The sequence below is a fragment of the Buteo buteo genome, chromosome Z (assembly GCF_964188355.1).
Source record: "Buteo buteo chromosome Z, bButBut1.hap1.1, whole genome shotgun sequence".
NCBI classification, from domain to species: domain Eukaryota; kingdom Metazoa; phylum Chordata; class Aves; order Accipitriformes; family Accipitridae; genus Buteo; species Buteo buteo.
In genome coordinates this window covers 67,476,628-67,499,522 of record NC_134204.1, presented here as the reverse complement: position 1 = coordinate 67,499,522, position 22,895 = coordinate 67,476,628, and the positions used below count along the sequence as shown (strand labels likewise).

The following is a 22,895-nucleotide window of genomic DNA, read 5'->3' as shown; positions in this document are numbered from 1 at the left end:
CATTAATAAATGGCTTAGAATTCTCAAGATTATTTTAATGTAGATAAATATACAAATCAACAAGTGTTTTGTGTTGAAGTGAAGCCATGAGAAATAAATCAAGAAAATATCTAACAACAACAAAAATACACAATGTTAGTAATGTCACTTCATTAACACTTCACAGTCTTTAAGTGTAGTTGATGTTTTGTTATGCTGTGAAACAAAATAAGCCCTCTGCCCAGTGAACTTATAGTCTAATTTAAAACAATGTACAGTGAATGATCTGGTAAAAAAAAAGAAGCAATAAAGGAGTCAGAGAGAATATAAGGAGCAGTACAAAAGATGGAGCGTCACAGGCTGTCAGTGATTCCTTGGCCCTCTCATTCACTGTGTTTATGAGCAGGTGACACTCCTATCATGTTCCAAACTGAAAGATTGCTTTCTTGTAGGGTCATAACTCTCTCTTCTTTATTTTCTTTATTGGCAAATTAAACCAAATTTATTGACATGAGATGCAGGGCAAGACTGTTCACAAGTTTTCTTTCTGTATAGATTTAGCAGACCAGACAGACCACCACTCCTCTCTCCTGTCAGCAGGTGTAGAGGTGTCTCTGCCTGCTGGTTTGAGTCAACAAAGCCACTCCAATCCTTCGTGGCTTACCAGCTCTGCCTGGATAAGTCAACCAAGAGCTCAGCCACACAATTCCTCTTCTGCATGTGTATGTGTAATGTTAATGATGCTATGGTTTTTGAATGCATCATGATTTTTTTCATAGTTTTTTCCAAAGTGCTAAAAGCCATGTGTGTCTGAACATTGCTGAGGACATTTAGGTCCTATTCTAGGCTCTTCGGTAAAGTGAATACTGCATAACACTGATTATCACAAACAGATCAGAAAGAGTGAAGGTTTGGTCTCAATTCTTGCTTCAGTTATTGGATGTCTTGAGGTCAGCCTGGCAGAACTTCTTTTGCCCTTACAATGCTCTGGATTCAAGTCCCAGAGGTAACTCAGATGTCATGCTTACAACCTGGACAATTCTCCAGCCACAAGCTAGGGTTCATAAGCCATTATTTTTCTTAAAGACTAAAAGCTGACATATATATGAGTATCTCTTTAAAAGAAAGTAGAAGGTGATCAAGCAATTGCAAAGCAATGAGACTTCTTTCAGCATTAAAAAAAGAAACAAAAAAAAAAACCCAAAACCCAAGCAGATTGAAAAAGTCATTGTACAGATTACTTTCTGCAAAAAGAAATTTGTGCCTGTCTGACCTAAAGGAGTTTTTGGAAAGTATCTGCCACACCTCTCATATCCAAACATCACTTGGCTAAGGAATCAGGACATTGAGACTGCTGCGTTGAGTGTTTTAAATTCAGGGATTCTGCTGTGGTAGGAAATTGAGAGCTAAGCCACAAAAGGACTCAGCAAATTTTGTAGCAAAGACATTCCTAAAATGAGATTCTAAGGGTGTGTTGCAATGCCTTGCAGTGTGGAGATCCCATGAACAGCAAATACCAGACCTCATCAGTCATTACAGCTCATCACCACCCTCTATAAACTGGCTAGCAATGTGTTCATGCTGCCCTGGACCCTGATTTTATCTAGCACAGATGTCCTTTGAATTGCACTTGCCTATGTCTTCTTTTCTAGGTCTACCATGTGCAAAGTTAGCACAATGTTTAGTAATGCATAGACAGGTGCATCTGAAAAAGTTTATCACTGTGGCTCAGGAGAGAATCAATAGGTGCCTAAATATAAGTCCTCTGTTTTCATTTGACGATTCCAGTCATTGTATGAATGCTACAAGTTGTGCTATGCTGTACAAACAAATGAACAGACAAAAAATTGAGTAGAACGGCAAGGGAAGAGGAAGGAAGAATATAGTCTTTTTATAGTTCTTCTGGACCACAGCTCAGTCTTCTGTGTTATCCTTGCACCTGAGTGATAGATTTTAGTGGTAGGTGTTTTGAGTTCAAGCTGCATACAGACTTGTCAGTGACTGATTTTTAAAAATGATTGGCTTAGACCAACATTTTCAAGCATTTTATTCAGGAGAGCTTTGTATCCAGCTGTTTTTGTGGTTGACCAGAAGTCACAACAGAGACCTACACTTACAGGTGTCAATGTTTCCTTTTGTGTTTTTACAGACGTTGGTTGAATATGGAGCAAATGTCACCATGCAAAACCACATGGGAGAGAAACCCTCACAAAGTGCTGAGCGACATGGGCACACCATGTGTTCCCGCTACTTAGTAGTTGTGGAGACATGTATGTCATTGGCCTCGCAGGTTGTCAAGCTAACAAAGCAGCTGAAGGAGTAAGTGTTTCACTGTTAGCAGAGAGATCATTCTTAAAGTAGTACCCTATTTTGTCTTCAGTTTATTAGCAGTGTCTGTTTTCTGCTTCTTATGTATGATATTTTCAAGTCATATTTCTACCTCATTTCTCCACTCTTTCCTGCTCTTAAGCATTTGCCCCTTCCCCTTTAGCAGCTCAGTTTTTCAGCTGTTCTCTTTTTGGCAGTTTACTGTGAACATAGATGAAGGAGTGGGAGTGGAAAAGGGTATGTATGAAGCAATCCTGTCCCTTTTCCCTTTGCATACCTTAGCATCATTGCTGATCATAATTTCTGTTCACATAGCATGCTTTTATATACAGTGAGTGGCTCTTCCCTGTTACAGTGCTGGGTGTTGATGTTGGGAAGAATAACGGAAACATAGTTGGAGGGGGTTTTTTGGACTTGGAAGGTCACCAAAGCCCACAATGGCTACTCAGGAAATATGTTCTTTTTTTCTTCATAGGAGCTGGTATTAATATTTTAGTATGGTTTTTAATAAACATTCTGTAAAGAGTTTGTTATTTTGAAACATGAATTTATGCAATTGCTTGTTTTTATTATAGGTGTAGTTACTGTGACTTAGCATGTCAATGGGCTCATAAGATAAGACTCTTAGAAACCATCAGCACTGACCTAATGTTGTTGCATCTTACATAAATGATCAAGAGCTTGTCAGCTACCACAAGCCTTGAAAATTACTTCTGACAAACCCATGTTTAGAGGAGACCATATCATTTTATGCAAGCAGTATGTGGGTAATTGTACTGGGAATAAATTAAAAGACTGTTAGCAGGGGAGCTGCAGGGGTGGCCTTTATAAGAACAGGTGAGTGGCTGCTCTTTGCTGGACACAACTGGTTCCAGCGATCTCCGCAACAGACCCGCTGCAGGATACAGCTAAGCCCATCAACCAAGTTGTTGACACCTCTGTGAAAACATATTTGAGAAAGGGCAAAAAATGCCAGAGAGGAGAAGGGAAGAGAGGAGTGACAAAGAGAGGGAGCAGCAAGGTCAGAGGAGCAGGAGGTGCACCATGGTGGAGCAGGCATATCCCCAAAGAGACTGTGGCCCATGGAGTACCCATGCTAGAGCAGGTATACGCCTTGAAAGGACTGCAGCCCTTGGATAAGCCCACACCAGAACCAGTGCTTCCCTGAATGGACTGCAATCTGTAAAGGACCCACAGTAGAGCACAGGAAAAAGTGAGAAGGAAGGAGCAGCAGAAACTGCTACACACAAACCCTGACCTGTGCTGCTCATTGCCTCACTGAAAAGACTGAGTGTAACTGGCAGCAATGACAAGAGGGGAGGAGAGGTGTCTGGAATGAAGCCTGAGAAAGGGGGAGAAGAGGGGCTTGGAGTGCAGATGAACCTGGGAGTGAAGTTGAGCCTGGAAAAGGGGAGGATAGGTGTTTTAAATGTCTGTCCTTTTTTGTTTCCCAATACCTGAATCAATAATGAAATATTTATTCTAATTGGCAATGAATTAAGTTAAATTCCCCAAGCTGAGTCTCTTTTGCCCATGACAGTAATTGGTAAGTGATCTCCCTGTCTTTATCTTGACCAACGAGCTTTTTTTGCCTCTCTTCTTCCTATTTTCTGCCCCCATCCCACTGAGGAATAGGGGCAGTGAGAGACCGGCTGCATGGGTGCTTTTTGCCAGGTGAAGCCAACACATTACAGTGATACAATTTTTAGTTTTAAACTGCATGTCTTCCAAATAAGGGTAAAAATTATCTGTATTGTTAATTCACCCTTTTGGTATAATCAGGTATCTCTTTTGCACTGTTTTCACAGCAAAAGGAGTGTGTAGTAGCAGTCTTCTCTGTCATTACAGAATACCTTCCTGCATTTGAAGTATGCTTATTTTTATGTTTGTACCTCTAAGTTTTATATTATAAAGGCATATTCTCTTTATGATATCTTTTCTTTTACCTTTATACTCTCATAAATACAGAGAACTAAGGGTTATTATAATTCTCACTGTTTTCATTTTTACAGTCTAACACTGTTCACTGGATATTTCAAAGTACCAGGTGTTTTGTAGCTGGTTCATTTGCTGAGAAATACTAAAATATACAAATCAGCTGATATAAAGGAAAAAAACCCAGAACATAGGGTATTTCCTGAGTAGCCTGCATTAGCAGCTGACTCATCTCAATGTACAATGAAATGTATTTTCCCCATAACTCAGCAGAAAAAACCCGCACACACCAGGAAGTAGAAAAGGCAACCACAGATTCTCAGTGTTTCAGTTCTCTTCAGTGCTCACCCAGTACTTGATATAAGTGTTAACCTCTCATATGGAAAAGAAAGACTTGTAATGTCAGTCAGCAGGCTGTTCACCTCCATAGAAATATTCTAGTTCTGACTTTCCTGACAAAAGCATTAACACCGTTCCAAGTCTCCCGCCCTGTCATCTTACAGACTGCATGCACAGGAAGTCATTTAAATCATTCTTATCTGGCTCCTGATGGGTTCCTTTGCTTGTCTCAGCTGGAATTAAATCTGCTTCCCTTCAGCAGCCTATTTTTTCAGGCTTCAGATTTAGCTCCAGTAAGTGCAGCAGCAGCCTTTTCTTCCTCTTCTACAGAGATGTCAGTCTCCTGTGCAACCCTGTTGCAGTTTACTGAGGCAGTGAAATATTCTATTTTCTTCTTGAAAGAGCACCTTCTGCATGGCTATTTGGGCTGCAAGCCTCAGGCTGTGAGTGGCTCTGATAGAAGTAATGGACCATGTTCAGAAGCCCATGCTCAGGAGCCAGAGGGGATGATGCAAGAAGACTCTTGCCCAGTTTTGCAGCCCCATCCTGCATAAAAATCCAAGGATGATATGAAGTACATGCCTGGGGCAGTTTCTCAAGGGGCCTTACCTCTGGCATAGCAGGAGAATTCATTGTCTACAGCACCTCTGAAGATCCAGAAAGCATCAGATGGCAACAGATGGAAGTCCGGTTTATAGTCTGAGTCACTTCAAACTGCTGTTACGTAGGAATAGCTCCAACGTGGGCAGTTGAGCTGGCTTTCCTGTATTTTCTCCACTTGCTTCCACTGGTGTTAATGGATGTTGTTCTAAAGACAGAATAGTTATGATTGTATCATGATGGATTACTTGAATGGTGAATATCAACACAGAAAGCCCTTATGTGCTTCTCAGCCTTCCCTCAGCTGCTGTAAACATGAGCTGATAATGCAATCTTCCTTTATTCTGTGTGCCTTATTAGCCAGGGATAAGAGCCTCTCTCTGATAACACAGTATGTCCCCAACCACAGGGAGACTGGAATGGTTGATATTGTGCAAGAAGAACAGAAGCGCAGAAACTGTCTTAGACCAGCACCTAGCAAGACGTATCTTCAAAGGTCCTAAACCAAAGAAGGAACTACCATCTTTCATTCTCTTTTTATAATCTCTTCCAGTCATCAAGGCAACATAGAGCTGTTCTAGAGAGAAGTTATCCCAATCCATCACGCTTTTTGGAGCCATTCCTGAAAAGAAGGCACAAAACCAAAACAATAAAATCACATTTTGCCAGAGTCTTCACATCTTTCAGTACTTTGATCCAAAGCCGCTCAGATGACAAATACAGAGGAATATAGCAAAACCTTTTGAGTTGGGTCTAAGTCTCCATTCAGAGAGAAAAGCCTTTATGTTTGAAAGAAGGAAATAAGTCGTAACTAGAAATGTTCCATTGAATCTTTGCAAGAGGATTAACTGAGACTTTTCCCCAAAGGAGGGAAGGAACCAAGCAATTCTTTCCATAGGTTAAAAAGGAAAGTGGCCCACAAAAACTGCTGTTACTGGCTTCAAAATAAAAGCTTTGGTTTTCATCTCTTGCTAAGTATAGAAGTTTGGTCAATCCAATAAGACTTTCTGAACTAAACAAAATGCTTAGGACAGTCACAAAAGTTTCTCAGAGTCTATACAAAATATTGGCTTTCATTTTACTTCCTGAGGTCTCCATAGGTCTTACATTTGTAATTATTCTCTCACTGATTATATCTGCCTGAAAAAAACTTAGTTGCTAGTGTAGAAAATTCCTACCTGCATAAATACATGGTTTCTAGCACCGATGACATTAGCAGTAATGACTTTTATTGTTTGGGCTTTCTGGGCCTCAAGACACCAAGTCAGAACTAATGACATAAGATTAATGCTTCCCTAGACTTCTTTACAATGCTGCTTGATGACAGACCATTCTACCTGCATTCCCAAAGGTTTGCACTGTCCTACATTTATGGACCTGGATGTGCAAAGCAAATAATGAATGAGACACTTGCTGATCCTTTTAATACACTATCAAGCCAAAATCTCTGGCAAGGCAAAGATCAAAGCAAACCATGAGTCAAAAGATGAAGATGATAAAGTGGTTTAATAGCCTCTGTTGCCACCACTTTTCTGTATTCTGTAAACAAAATCCATGATTTTCCTGAAACTTCATAGGAATAGCTGTAAAAATAGCTGAATAAAAAATTATTGTAGTGGTATGGTAAGGTTGCTGATTGCAGGGGCTTTTTGGTGTGTGTTCTTAAGTGTTATATAGAAGTGTAGTAAGAAACCCAATATAAACTTTACAGTGTTCACCAATTTTTTAGTTAGTTAAGCTGGTTTATTTTCTGCTTTGTAGAGTGGCCATTCTTGTTTTATTTGAAACAAAACAGAGAAGACAACATACTGTGAAAAGTACTTCAGTAGAGCCCAGTGCCTCAGCCTGTTCCCTGTTCAGTTACTCAGCTCCCTGATTTCATTAGCAGGTAGCTGGGGTCTACAATTGTCTAAGTAGACACAGAAGGGTCCTTACATATTACTTACTGGGAACATTGTCTAAGCTAAGACCCTCAGAATTTGAGCATTAAATATAAAGTAAGTAGATCCTCTTACCGCTGAAGCTACAGTGATCTTGTCTTCTAAATCAGTCTGGTTTCAATACTTAGCAATATTGCTATTCTAAGAACTTGTGACCCTTTGTTTTCAATGTTAGCTTAGTACATATGTGTATGTTATATATCTTCAGGGGTAGTGCTGGCAAGATGTGTGTGTTTCTGTGAGCTATTTACTAACTGATTAAACTGTTAAAATGGAGGAAACTTTAATTCTTTTAGCATAATAAAATGTTTAAGTGGAATGAGAACATTAACTCAACAGAAGAGGTGTCAGAGATTTCCATTAAAGCTAAAAGCATAAGAAGCTGTTAGCTACATTATTTAGATATTTAGAAATAGAAGTTGAAGGAAGCATAAAAGGCAAATAAAACAGATAAATTGCATCACAATCTAATCTCAAATGAAAATTTCCCTGGCTCTTCAAATACAGTATCTGGGGAGTTGCAATATAAGCCAATGTTGACAGATGGTAGGAGTAATTTTAAAATAGTCTAAGGAAGAGTGTAGGCAAGATGAAGGAAGATGGAAAATTAAAGGAAGAAAGGATCTACGTAAAGTATGGTTGTATTGTAAAATGTGATGGCAAGGCAATATGTCAAGATCCCACCTTTATTTCTGTGGTACTTTTCAGAAGCATTCTGATACGTTAAAAGTAAAATGTTTGTTTTCTGCCAACTCTGCAAGTACACCCCCTAGTCTAAAAAGTCATCTGGATTCTTTCTGGCTTTGACATTGCCAGTTATAAAGAGTGCATTTGGAACTCAGCTAACTCTTCTGCTGATGGCATGCAAGCTAGGAAAGAGTCCAGCTCACTGGTGGAGAACTGTATTAGTTCTGCAGATCCAACAAGAATAAAAGTACTAAAAACATATTACTTCTATGGCAACAGAAGCAGAGCCTGGGGGAAGCAGATAAAAAGTCATTTTCACATGGTCATTTGATCAGAACCAGGGAATAAAACCAAATGTACCAGTTGTGTACTGGGTGAAAGATATCATATGTACAGTAACAAAATGCTGTAAGTCTCTTGTTTTCTAATAGTTTCCCAATAATTCTGTCTGTGCAGTGTTTAGAGGCACTGGAACAGGTCACTAAACAGGATTGAATGTTATCTGTGGTGGTCGACAAGCTAAAGGGGTGTTTTGATGTTAGAATGGAATGTCTAAATTGGATGGGAACAGGGAGAGGAAGAAGAACTTTTTGTGGCAAACTGATCTATTCCTTCATTTTCATAGAACTACTTGAAAGTTTGCAGGTTATCTTTTTCAACTGAGTCCTTCTTATGGAAAGAAGCATGTGGCAGGGCATCAGAGATTGTGACTATAGTTATATGGTAAATGGACTTTGTAGTATGGATGTCACTTTGATATTACTAATATAATTTTTACAATTTTTTACACATGGGTCTCTAAAGTTATTTACAAAGCAGCATAGATCACAAAACCACACTGAAAGTGATAGACTGCAGTAGGTACAGCACTACTGAGTATAAGGTGGGTGCAGACCACAGGTAGAACCTTTAGTAAGGCTGGGCAGCAAGCAGATGTGTTTTTTCCTACTCCCCTGAATACAGAGAGATTATGCTTAGCTCCATCCTGTAGCTGAAGAAGATTAACCCAACCCTTCTCAGTGGGCAAAGGCTCCTCTCTAAGTTCATTTGCAGATAGAAAAGGAGAGAGCCATTGTCTGAGCTATCATTTAGCTGAGTAAAAGCCATCCACTGAATGTAGGAAGTGACTTCTTAATCTGTCCCTTTCCTCTTCCTTTGCACAAACAAGTAAGAACTAAGTGGTTTGCTCTGCCATATCTTGTTTCTGGACTGTTATTTTTTGTGAGTTACTCAGTTCCAATTAACTGCTGCTTATGATCCCACTCTTGTCCTTATATGAAATAAAATAAATAATCTCTGACAAGTAAGCATCTCTCAGTTGGTCTTGTATAGTGATCACAAAATGTTCACAGGGATTCAGAGACAAACTCCCTCTTTATGTTATTATTTATAACTCCTCCTTTTATTTACTATGTAAAGTATAGGTGAAGAGGACTTCTTTGAATACAAAGTTGAATGGCTAGTATCAGTTATCCTGTAACTTACTAATGCTGACAGTTCTACAATTCAAGGTAAACAGTCTTTCTTACATTTTCTTGCAGGCAGACAGTGGAACGTGTGACATTACAGAACCAGCTCCAGCAGCTTTTAGAAGCCCAGCGGTCAGAGGGCAAGTCACTGCCCACATCCCCAGGGTAAGGTGACTGGAATTGTGTTGCAGCCTGGATTTGCGCACTTTCATGGTACATCAGTTATCCGGAGAAGCTGTAACCTGTCTAAATAACAGATGTGTTCTGTAAAGTAAATGTGTTTTTTTACCTCATGGGCTTGAAGCTGACCTTCTAGAATTTGACAGTGTATAATGTTGTATAAATATTGGAAATTTTGAGTATGAAATTAATAGTCCCTGTTTCCCAACAGAGCGAAAATCAGATTTACAGTGGGATACAATATATTTTGTATTATATGAATAGCAGAGGATCCTAGAAACCCCTAGGAAAGTTGTAAAGTTTGACCTTGTGGTGGTCCACTGTACATTACTGCCAGCACTAATTCATAATTCAGTTACCAACAAAACCTGCTTTCAGATTAATAAGACTCCTTACGCTCATTAAATCTTTTGCCTGCAGTAGCTTGTATAAAAAGTCAAAACTCCAGAAATTTTATGTATTGTTTACATATCCAGCCAGAAGTTCCAGAAATAGACACAAACTGAGTAACATTAAAGAGGAGGAAAGTAAAGGCAGAGGACTGGATCTGGAGTCTGCTAATGTATCTCTTTGACTTCTGCCACAGACTTCCAGTGTGATGCATGGAAGTGAAGCAAGCACACGACTTCCCTCTGATAGCAATCTGAAGAAGACTTTGAAAGGAATTAAGTAACTCATGTGCAAATAGGACTCAATTTATCATTACCTTCTAATGCAGTTTCCTCTCTGGAACACATATACAGCGCTTCTTCTTGTTCCAGAGTTGTTAGGGAGCTACATATGTGTTAAAGTATAAAGCCAGCATAAAAGCTTCTGCAGGTATTGATGGTCAGAGCTTTGGGTCTTCAAGTATGAACTCATAGGATCAGTGACTGCTCTTTTTCCATTCTTACAGAATCTCAAGCACTTTTCTGGAGAAGTGATCCATGTCCCTGAATTTCATGCGTCAGTATTTCAGACAAACACAAATAGTTACAGAAGTAGATAACAAAGACATTGGGATTGGAGAAGCTTTGTGTAAAGGAACTTCAGCTAGGAAAGGGCTGTAAACTCCAAAATCCTGCTGAAGTAGAAAAACACACTGGAAAGAGTTGTTCTGTCCTTTTTTTTTTTTAGAATCATGGTCTTTGTCTTCCCTGTCTGCCAGCTCAACAGGGACAATGGGAGCAAACACTGTCTTCCAGCTCATTTGGTTTCTGTGATTTTTGCTGACTGGTCTTTCCAAGTGGTCTCGCATCTGAGTACTGGTGAGCACCAGGACTGTTTTACTTTCAGTATCAGATAAGATCAGGTGAGAGCAGATCTCTCATCATTCATTATTGCTTTAAAAGGGCAGGTTTCAACAGCTTTTTAATTAAATGAGGAAGTCTGAAAATTTATTTCATAGTTGGCTACTACTTTTTCTTCCAGCTAGAACTCACTTGTGGATATTATCATCATCCAAGGAGCCAGTAGCAGATTTAAGAGAACCTATCCCTTTTACTAGGAATGTCTATTGTAGATACATACATATTCTTCAGTGTATGTTTTGGTTTCCCACAGGAGAAAAAGCGCAAAATGAATTGAAGATGGGGTGGCTAGTATAGGCATGTGAATTTTGTACACTGTTAGAACTATGGACTCATCAGAGTAGAAGTTGCTTGCAAAAAAAGAAATTAAATTCATTAATACACTGCCTCACACAGACCTTAATTTTGTCACCTTACCCTTGCTGAGAGGGAAAGTGGTTTAAAATAAGAATGGAGTATTATGAGCTCTGGTATACGCCACGGGGAAAGAAATGGTGTCTGTAATTTACGTTCTTTGCAAATCAGACTTACTTGAGATTGCTGTTTCCTCGATACATAACATTTGGAGTTCAAAATTTAATTTATTATTCTAATAGTATTGAAATAAATTCATGTCACCTTTCTCATGCTTTTCAGCATTTCATATCTGAAAAGTTTTGAGTGCAAATGGCCCTGACTTTTCATGAGGTCTTATATGGCTATTATTAATACCAGATGAAGTTTAGATTTATGAAATCATTGCTATGCAGAGAGATGGTACTTTTGCAGTATTTAGAATAAGCTACTTTTGTATTATGGTGTGACTTGGATAGTAGGCATTTGGCCTTGCAGGTTTTTTCACCTTTTAAAACATGTCAACTCCCACAAATAGGAAATAGTAGTTTCTCTGAAGTTTTCCTCAGAAAGTCATCTTTGGCACTGAAATAACAATTCTAAGTTTTGATTTTAAGGAGTTTTCTTTGTAAGAGAAAGTGAAAAGACTCAAATCCTAATTAGGAGTGGAAGCAGGGTTACATCCTTCTCTGTGTAGTCTTCACTGTGGCATCATAGTAATGAATTCCATGTGAGTAGTGATGAAGAGGATAAGTAACAATAAGCTGAGACAGACACGTACACTGGAAATGGCAGTTTCACATTTTCTATGTGCACTAATTTGGCTGTGGTATTTCCTCCTCTTTTTTTCTTTAAGCTTGCCATCATCTCCTGCTTCTGGCAAACCCCAATGGAAACCATCTGAAGCAGATGAATTGTCTCCACCAAAAAGTAAATTGAACACCCAAGATGGGATTCAGATTCTTGGCAGCTTGGGAACTTCTAGTCGCTCTCGAGCCAAGATAAAAGATGAGGACTCTGATAAAATCTTGCGCCAGTTGTTGGGGAAGGAAATCTCTGAAAATGTCTGTATGCAGGAAAAGCTGACTTTGGAATTTCAGGATGCTCATGCATCCTCCAAGAACGTGAAGAAGATTTTGCCAGAGAAAAGGGAGCTGAAGTTAGCCAGACTGAGGCAACTGATGCAGAGGTCACTCAGCGAGTCTGACACAGACTCAGCTAATTCTGAGGACCACAGGAACACCACTGTGAAAAGAACTGACAAACCAAGGCCTCAGCCCATAGTGGAGAGTGTTGAGAGCACAGAGAGTTTGCACCTGATGATCAAGAAACACACTTCTGCAGCAGGACGCCGCTTCCCTTTTGGTATCAGGGTTTCTAAGTCTGTGGAGGGCCACAGTCCTTCCCCTACTTCAGAGAGCAGCGATCTGGATAATGAAGCCCCGTATCAGCCTGGTGCTCTACCTCAGAGCCAGTTTTGTGGAGACAACTCTCCGTCCAGCATGGACAGTGCCGCTGCTCAAAAGGTTGCCACCAGCCCTAAGAGTGCTCTCAAGTCTCCGTCTTCAAAGCGCAGAACCTCCCAAAATTTGAAACTTCGAGTAACCTTCGAGGAGCCTGTGGTGCAGGTGGAGCTAGCAGAGTCAGAACTAAGCGAGGAAAAGGATAAAGACCGGGGCAAAGGACTCGTGCGGTCTCCACCTGGCTCTGGGGAGCCAGCGGGGGACCAGCTGAAAAGGCCTTTTGGAACCTTTCGGTCCATAATGGAGACACTGAGTGGCAACCAAAATAACAACAACAACTGTCAAACAGCAAACCTGATCAAAACCTCATCGACACTGCCCTTTACTTCATTAGGAAGGAAGACAGCAGACAGCAAGGGAAATCCAGCAGCTCTCACAAAAGGAAGAAACAAGCCAGTGAGTGCACTGAAAGAAGGAAGGGCCTTTTTTTTCTCCTGTCCCTTTAAGTAATGAATAAGTTTGACAGCTTCTTCTTCCTGCCTTTCTGTAGCAAAAGGACGTACACAAATATTTTACTGTATTTGATCTGTAGAAAGCCCATCCACTGTTTTAATTCCTGTTTTAATTTTGGAAGGCTTTTCCAAGGAGTGGCAGGTATTGCTTGTGTGCAGAGTCTGTACTCTTAGTGCACGTGGTTTGCATATTCTGTGTTGAAAGCTTTCCACAGAGACGTGATTTACCTGGAAATGATGTTTGATATTGCTCTGAGTGACAAGTCATACAATGAGAATATTATGCTTCAGTCCGTGGGATTTCTGGGGAGTAAATAACTGAAGGACTAGCCCTGTCCTGTTATATAGCCAAGACTGGTGAGGCCAACAGGATAAAAATAAGTGGTAGTATATAAAGAGGAAAAATAACAGAAATGGTCCTTCCTGCTTCTGTGGGAGCTACAGCCATCCCCTAGGTGTTGAAGCTGTCAGTACTCAGCTTTTTTTTCCCACCCTCTCCTCATAGCACAGAGTCTTCTCATGGCAGAGCATATGGTTGGTCTGTAGCAAAATGTACTGGATCCAGATCATCCCCTCTCTGCAGTCAACAGAGTTCCCTTTCTGGGATCCCAACAGAAAGAGGGGTGTCTCCAGTTAGGAGGCTGGCTCTCTTGTTCCAAAGAAAAGAGAAAGTACTTTGAACAAATGTATCTTTCAAGAGAAAGGAAGAGGTATGGAATGAAAGAGGCAGAGGTCGAAAATACTCTGAGTGCAGTGTGTCTGTGGAGCAGAGAGGAGAAGTGCAAACATCTGGAGATACGATAAAGAGTTGAGTGAGAGGGAATGGTAGATGATTTAATCCTCTGTGAAAGACGGGGTGGGAGGGAAGGGGTGGATGGAAAGACATGAGGCGAAAGAATAACTTCAAGATGAAAAAAAAGAAAGTAAAGTAGGCCAAGAGGAGGAGAAGGAATAGTGAATTATATACTGTAAAAAGTATGACAAGGTAATGGGAGAAAAACACAGGAAAATCTTAGGCATAGAGGAGGCAAAATGAGTATGGAAAAGAAACAGTGGAAACAGAGAACTGGGAAACAGTGAGCAGTCCATATTAGTGGGTACTGCTAGAACAGTAGCACTATAGCAGAATGTGAAGTGAAATGAAATGAAAAAAATCAAAGGAGACCTAATAGGCTAAATTGAAGTGGGACTGCATTTATTAAAAAGTTTACTCAGAATCACAGTAAGAACTACTAATTTGAGCCTTTAAAACATGCACCACCTAGCTGAACAGCCAATTTAACATAGAAGTATTTTCATAATACAATGGCAATTTTTTTCAAAACACTGATTCAGATTTTGTAGTGACAGAGGAAAAGGCAGTCTGTCTTCAAAGATGTTCTGGTAGATTGCAAGGTCATGAGCAGTTTTCATAGTTCCCTAAGAAATTTGAAGAGTTGGATAAGGTAATTCTAACAGTATTGATGCATGTTGTCTGTGAAAAGGCTGTGTTTGTATGTAATTGTTGCCAACATCAATATTGTGGAAAGGGTATATTTTCATACCAAGCCAAAGGACCACAGCACACATCTCAAAGAGGTAACAGATTCAGCCTCATTTACTAACTCAAAAAAAAATCTGTTAAAATGTTATTGTGGCTATTTTACTGCATGTTTTGATAGACTTCCATGTTATGCATATGGTAAGCTCAGTGCATGTTTTTAACTGATATGATGTTGTACTTCCTTAGGGTCCTTACTGCAGCTACACCAGTCTTTCCTTTAGCACGTTGAATGAAGAACTTCTGTGTAACAATGCTTGGTATGTGCTTATGCATGGTGATATTTAGCATCTCTGTTGCTTTGTTTTCTGAAATTGCATGTGTTTGCTAACATTATTCATAACTGAAATACTGGAATTGATTGATGCACAAGAAGGGAAATAGATGAACAGATGAACATCTAAATTCCTAGAAAAGCAGAAATTTATGATGGATTTCTGCTGATGTCACCATTGAACTGGCTACAGGATTTCAGTTCCAAGCAAGTATAGAAAGTATTCATACTCATAAATCCACCATGGAGTATAGCACACTTTGGCTGAGTATTCAGCCTCTGTTGAATGAAAGTCAAGTACCAGATGAGAATGGAAATTAAATTTCCTCTCATGAGGAGAGCAAAAAGACCACAGTTCATCTCAAAATGGCGAGTACAGAGAACATGAGGCAGAATGCTGTACTTTAAGTCTAGTGCTCTCCTATTCTCACACATTTTTCTTGCTCTCCCTCAGACTTTGAAGTTAAATCTGTTTTTTAAATGTCTGATAATTTTGACTGTGTTCAAACTCCTTAATTTAGATATGTTCCATCAGGACTATTCAGGTAGATAGAGACCAGTCCCTCAAGGTCCATAAAGACATTTTGGAAAAAGTAACATTTGACAAAATGTGTGTTTATTTTTTAAGCAAGCGCTTTGTAAAAATTACCTGTCATTTTTATTCAACTCTTAACACTTACAAATTCTTGTGATGATAATTTTTTTCTGTTAAACTGAGATGTAAATCCTTTCATTAGGCCTGAAAATTATTGCTATTGACACCAAAATTATACATTTGAAGATACTTCTGGGAAAATTATAAATTAGTCAGTCTGCAGTTCAGGAGCCCGAATTACTTTCAAGTTACTCTTTTCTAAATGTCTAATGATTTGTTGTTGTTGTTCGCTTGTTTTTCTAATGCCAGGATCTTCCATAATAGAAATGGGAGTCTTGATCTGAAATCATTGGCACAGTGTATGTGAAACCAGAAACAGAACTGTAAGGTTTCCAAGAGGTTTCATTCTCTCCTGAAAACAAAGAGGGAAATTCCAGTGCAGAAAACTGACTGCACAGCAGCAGTTTGAGGGACCATCAGTGGGCAGCCTCCAGTCAAAACACCCAGCTGCCTGTCCAGACCGTGGAGTAATACAAAACCGTTAATCTCATTTTTACATTAGAGCTGTCTCCTGGATGTAGCCAGTTGTTGTAATTTGGTATTGCCTTTTGTAAATGCTCATGTGTGAGAAACCCCTGGCAGCATGGCATTTCCGCAGAAGCAGTGAGAGAGGGGGAAGGTCTGGCTGCTGCTGCAGAGCTGCAGAGTCACCTGCTGGGTCGGTGAAGGTTGGGCTTGAACTCCTGGCTGTCCCTCCAGGCACTGCTGATCCCGGCACCTTGTCCTGAAGTTGCGCACCTGGAAAACCAGAGCAGGAAGCAAGGAGCAGAGTGCACTAGGGGCACAGCTTGAGGAGGCTGTTACTGTACCCACAGATGAGGACAGAAGTGGGCAAATTGTGTGCCAGAGTCTGTGGCGTGAGATTTCCAAAAATCACATAAGAGTGGAAGATGTATTGTGCTTTTCAGAAACCAGAACGCAGACCTGAAAGCTCTCAGAGCTTCTAAGCCAGCTTTTGTGATGCCTTTTAGGGTGTGTTGTGATTTTTTAATGGCAAAATGGGTGCCTGTCGTTAGTCCACTGCATGCTGCCCTGTAGCCTGTGAAATTTAAATAATAGAAGAACATCACCATCACATTGCACTACAAACCCCTGGACACTGTCTGAATTTTCCCTGGATGGTCTGGGCTGACTATGTATTACCATTTCAGAGCTATTCTGAAAAAGAATCTTTCTGGAAAACAGCGCAGTCTTTGGTGTTTTAAACCTTTGTAGATTGTTATATTGGGGGGCTATATTTCTGGACACAGTCCCAAAACCCATTTTAACTCTTGACCCTTATGTAGGGGATTTTATTAGCATCTTCTGAAGTCGTTATACAAAATCTACCTTCAATCAGATGACACTCCTGTCCACCAGTTTCCAGCTTCTTTTTCTTCAGCTTCTGTTTATTTTGTTTGTCTTATTTTTTCATTCAAAATACCCAAGTACATTAAGGCTTTGTAGTTTACTTTTTCAAATTGGTCACAGCTCAAGAGCAGCACATTGTATTAAATTTTCTAGCGTCCTTTTAAAGTTTGATACACCCTATTTTTCTTCAGGGCCTAGAGTAAATTTCAGATGTGTGGGATGGGTTGGGATATTTTTTCCCCTGTTGGAAGGATTGGCTAGTTTCTTGCATAGTATGACTGAAAGCAAATGCTTGTAGTTTTTTCCATCTTACATGTATGCCAGTGAATGGTTCTTTCCCACACTTTAAATCATCTGAGATCTGCAGTACATTAAAGTAAGCACTAACTCACCATATCAATACAAAACCTTGTATTAGCTGCAGCTATCAACAGCAAAAATTGCTTCATATGTCAGGGGCAATCAGCAGAATCTACCATCAGGTTTCTGTCAGATAGTAAACTGGGCATGCTTCTAAAATAGCAAGTGGATCTAACCTAACAGATATCCCACTAGCCACACCTAGTGCTGGGTAAATGACAACTTCAAATATATACTCTAGAAAAAGGATGCTTGTCTGTATGTCTAATAAAATAGTTACAATTCAAACTAGAACAGTATAAAATCAATACGAAAGTCATTTAGGCCTAGTCCCAAACAATTTACAGTTGTTTTGTTGTGAACTGTTATGATCATGCATCAGTGCTTTTTGCATGAGGGGATTTTAGCATTCCGAGAAGATATTAGAAATTTGGTTAGTAATTAGTAATATTGGTAATACATTTCCTTCAGGTCAGCAGGCACAGTTGTAAAAGGCATGTCTGTTCAGCGTTGTCACCTAGAGACATCTGCATTAGCTAAAAACGATCCTCTTTGAGGTCACAGTACAACTGTAGAGCTGCAAAATGGTGTCTTTGGAGTGCCTAGTGAGCCTCTACGCAGGGGACTCACCCACAAGGTCTTTCAGCACTGCAAGTCTACGCTAACACGGTAGTTAGTTGATGCAAGTCTTAGCCTTAGAAAGCATCCTTTAATAAAGCTCCATGGTTAATGCCAAACGTGCTGTTGATAACAGCAATGCATGTTACGTGCCAAAAACTAGTAACGGCAAAAAATTAAGTGCTCCTCTTTTACCTCCTCAAACTCAGTCCTACAAATTCTACCTCCTCTAGCTCATTCTATGTCTTTTGCTCTTGCTTTGGCTATGTGGCAACAGTCATTTAGATGAATGAAGGGTGTTTTAAAATAAAGTGATCCCTCCTGTCCTCTTATTAGGACCCACAACCATGGTCCCTGAGAAGGTCAGCTTCTGTTAAATCCTGAAGTAACTGCAAGGTTATCTAGGCATCCTAAGTATCAGTCTCTTGGTGATATTTGGTCCTTTGCGGTGGTTGTAGACTGGAATAAAGCTATTCTGGTTTATAAGAATGAGGCTCACAAATATGTGAATTTAAGGCAAACTTTTTATACACATACTCTTGCCCTTTGCTGTGAGTTTTTAACCTCCCGCTAGTATCTGTCCTTTGCAGCAACAAACCAGCTAGTCATGATTGTATTGTAGGAGTTTTACTGTTCAGCAGTAATAACTAAAAATGAGCCTTTTAACATGTTTGAAAGTTGCTGTGGTCTGGATGCTTAATCAAAAATCCTTAGCTGGAAGAGGGGGTGAACATACTGGCGATTCAGAACAAGGACATATGAAAGGAAGTGAAGAATCTGAGTGTTATAAATATTTAGTGTATAATTGTTCTACTTTAATTAGCAGTTTGAGTCTCATACATGAGTGATAGCTTTTAAATGATTTTTTTAAAATTTAAATTTACCTAGTGTGGAAATGAAGACACACTATAGAGAAATTATCCTTATCTGTGTATCTAATAAAATCTTAATGATTTGAATTGAGATTTTACCTAAATTACCATGTTAAAAGAGATATAGACTCCGTGTCAGAAAGAGAATTACTGCTTGCCATTTTTCCTGTGGCCTTTGCCACCATCTTCTACTTAAGTGGACACATAAAGTCCAATGAATCACCTTCTGAAAGTGTTTATTTCACTCTGATGATTATTAATGGGGACTAGATGATTCTCTTACAGGTAGATTCAGAAACAAACAGGATATGTCTAATGTTTGTTTTAGTGGATCTTTTTATCACTATGGTACTTCTCCCTAAAGTACAAGGAATTTTTGGACAGTCTGTCCATTATTACCAGAACATTATGACAGTGTACTAATTAATGCCATGACTTAAAAAGCTCTTTATTGTCCCATTGGTTTCCAGTTTTGATTTCAGAATAGGGACTACAAGAAAGTCAGTAAGAATCCACAGTATTAAAAAGTATTGTGTGTAGTACATGTCTAGAGAAATAAGCCCAGAGAGAAAGATTATTTCAAATTCAATACTTGCAAATGGAATAAAACATGGTAAACAAACGCAAGGCAAATCCCTCTATATTCTTCATGTTACCATGAGTAACTTTCTTCTTTTTCTCTCCAGGCATGATGACATCAATAGGAAAAGCCGGAAATCCAACAGTCAAAAGAGTACTGAAGAGCCAGAGCTGCAGGAATTCTTCCTCTAAACCACATCTTATGATGTCTCACTTTGTTTGAAATACCTGAAATATATCCTTTTGAAACACTAATATGAGACATACCCCTCACCAGCAAAACAGCAGCTGTTAGGATGCCTTAATTTGTAGCAGTTAGACCATATACAAAACTTTTTTATGATATGTATGTATATGTAACTTGTTTGTAAGCTGTGCTGTGTAAAGGCATGGGTGAGCAAAAGTAACAATTTGAAAATCATTATGACACAGGCAACCTCCAAAATGTTTGTTGGGCCACAGAACACATTTTGTACTTTGTGTCTTGCATGGATATATCTTTATTTCCCTTTGTCAGTGGCATATACTGTCAAAGTTTCAGCCAGGACTCTGCCTGCTCAGCTCCTCAGTGAGACCAAGGCAAAAGCATTGATTTTTTTTGAGTATGTGTCTGTGTTATTTCTATTTTTTGTAAAAAGGAAATAAAGACAGTGTTAATAGGACACACTGAGTGCAGATACTTCTTATACTTTGGTGTTTCAATTTTTGAGCTTTAAGTGTTTTATTGGTCTTTTTGGTACTCCTTTGATAATGAAACAGTACCAGGATTTCAGGTCAGTCAATCAGTTGAGTCAAGAATTGCTTTAATGTTTAGTGGTCCTTTTTCAGCTTTAAAATGTATAGAAATAAAAAGAAAGCATAAATGCAATTTTAATTTACCATTTATGCTTACTTGCCAAACACTGGCAATGTGCTCGGCTCTTTTCAAATTACCAAGTAATCTGCTAAAACCTAATCCATATTGTCTCAAAGCTGTCATGATCCTTTTATTGAGTGTTCTTTGAACCTTTCAGAGAAAATGCAATCTATTACTGAATTCACTTCATTTCTGGTAAACTAAGTACATTCTGCAAATGTGTTCATACAGCACGACATCCAGAAGCAGACTACTAGGCAATCTTTACTTGACACATTTATCTATATCAAATATGTATGTATACATTTGCTTTATTTTTATTATATTGATCTGTTGCATTTGAAGACTGCTACGGTTTGATGAGAAAGATCCAAATACATGAGGATTTATTTTACTGACTGTTCCAATAGAACATAGGGAAGTCATAGGAAGTTTGCCAAAGAAATTTTTTGTCACAAAGAGAACCATAGAATCATGGAGTGGTTTGGGTTGGAAGGGACCTTTAAAGATCATCTAGTTCCAACCTCCCTACAGTGGGCAGGGACATAAAAAATTATGAGATTATACAAATTAATTTTCTGCAGTTGCAGAACTAGTAAGTAAATAATGTGGACACTCAAGAAGATTTTGATTAAGTACAAGGGAGTTGCTTTCTGTGCAGTTTCTCTTGCCTGTTTTTTGCTGTGTTCGTCTTGACCATTGGGCTTCCTTTCTGGTCAGTGAGAAGAGAGAGGGACTTCCTGAATGTGATTCAGCCTACTTACTGTAGATACCTCATTTACAGGAGTACCAGTCCCTTCCTACTTATTACAGGGGAAGTTGAGGTAGTAGAGCTCTTGGAAGAGTTACTTAGTATTTGAATGCCTTTAATTAAGTGAGATAAATATTTCTTCGGGTCACTCTTCAGAGTGATGTCACATTTGGCCATACAGCTGCCATGGACCAAGATGACTGCATGCCCCAGGCACCCTGCTTATAGGCTTTGGATAATCACACGGTACTACGGGGTAACATGGAGCCAACTGAGAGATCAGGGGAAAAAACCAAACCAAAACAAAACAAAACAAAACAAAAAAACCAACCAAACCCCACAAATAGAAATAATAAAAGCGTGCACTTACAGAAATGAAATTCTGAGTTTTTTTCCACAGTTCTTATCTGTCACTTGGCAACACTTTGATTTTTGAGCTAAAGCAATAAACCTAGCACTTGAGCTGACCTGAGCTGTGTTGTTTAAAGAAACAACCAAACCTCCAAAAATATCCATCAGCCAGGAACAGCAATACCTCTAACTGGGCCTCCTGTCATCTCTGTGCATATGAAAAATCTGAATGTAAAGTGAGGAGAGACACATGTGCTGCAATTGCCAGAGCACTGAAAGAGAACATAAGAAGAAGAGATCCTGTGTCTGGTAGATGGGCTTAAAACAAATCGGCAATTTGCATTTTTGAGAGTGTGAAGAGTGTTGACTATGGTCATATGAGTGGCAGAAGCAGCAATCCTGCTGAGGAATCTTGACTGACTGGAGATATGTAAAGTCTGCCATAGCTATCTGCCATAGCTATCTGTAGTATCTAGCTGAAGCAGGGGGATGAAACTGAACTTCTGTGAAATGATTTGAAACAGACCAAGGTGTAAGTATTGTCAAATCCTGGAAGAAAGAAGTTGCCTGTTCTGGAGACTGAGGATTTAAAAGTAACCTGCTCTCTGCAGGGGAGCAATTTCTACAGGGTATATTCTCATACAGCACATGGTGAGTCAAATTATGCAAGTATCTTAGGGCAATAGGGATTACTAAATGAGATAGGATTGGGATGCCAGAAGATGTTCAGGGTCTGTGGTTAAAGATATCTGCTAGGTAATTGATGTTGTGTCGAAGACTCCCATCCCAGATAATTGGATAATTGATTACAGCTAGGGAGGGCTGGGTGTTTTGAGTGAGAGCTACATGTGCTGTTCATATGGCTATCCATGGTTTCTGAGCACACTGGGACAGACAACAGTTTCAGGGCTAGCTAGTGCAAGAGAGGCCAACTTGATGTAAGCATGAAAAGTACTGTCTGGAGGGTTTTCTCTCTGGAGAAGGTGAACTCATATTGTATAAACTGCTGATTTTATTGTTCCCAATTTGTAGTTTCTTTCCTACCTAGGGCCCCAAAGCCTACACGTGGTACAATCTGATGTCATGCCTATTAGAGAAATGCTGATTCTGTGATCTTCAGCTGGCTGAAGCATGTTCTCTGCATATTTGTATCCTTAGTAGCTATAAAATCCAGGTGCCATAACTCCTTCTGTTTGGTTTATAATCCTCCAGGCAGATCCCTCCTGGCACAAGTCTAAGTCAGGCTTCTGTCAGCAAAGCATAAGCATTTCTCGGAGGCAGAAGAGCTGATCAGGGACTTTCCAGCAAACATCTTCAGAAAATATCAGTTAGCCAAAGCTTTTAATAGGAGCACAAACCCCTTTTGATTACAACCCTTGGCAGAAAAGGTCCTCCCCTGTCCACACAGAAATTTCATATCAAAAGAAGGCAGTGAGCCAATACGTATCCTAGTAAAACTATATCTGTGGACAGCACTGGTACAAAGAATGGTTTTTCGTGTTCTTTCACTCCCAAAGATGTCAGAATAAGACCCCTCTGTGTTTGTCCTGCAGTTCTGTATCAAAGGTGATAAATAGGGTGTTGGAGAGCAGTAGTGATTTCCCAATTTCATGTAATCTCTGGCTCTCCTTTTTT

General features: G+C 39.5%; 1 protein-coding gene across 4 annotated transcripts in view; it reads left to right on the top strand.

Annotated features, from left to right (window-relative positions):
* SNCAIP (synuclein alpha interacting protein) overlaps positions 1-19,964 on the top strand; it is a 92,217-nt gene extending 72,253 nt beyond the window's left edge. For 3 of the 4 annotated variants that reach the window (XM_075020305.1, XM_075020304.1, XM_075020303.1), the window contains 5 exons: positions 2,129-2,298; positions 9,350-9,442; positions 11,936-12,998; positions 14,784-14,854; positions 19,410-19,964. In XM_075020305.1, the coding sequence (XP_074876406.1) occupies positions 2,129-2,298; positions 9,350-9,442; positions 11,936-12,998; positions 14,784-14,854; positions 19,410-19,494 (1,482 nt within the window). In that variant the 3' untranslated portion in view covers positions 19,495-19,964. The remainder of the gene's footprint in view (positions 1-2,128; positions 2,299-9,349; positions 9,443-11,935; positions 12,999-14,783; positions 14,855-19,409) is intronic. The other variant, XM_075020306.1, reaches the window with a different exon arrangement.
* The last annotated feature ends 2,931 nt before the right edge of the window (positions 19,965-22,895 follow it).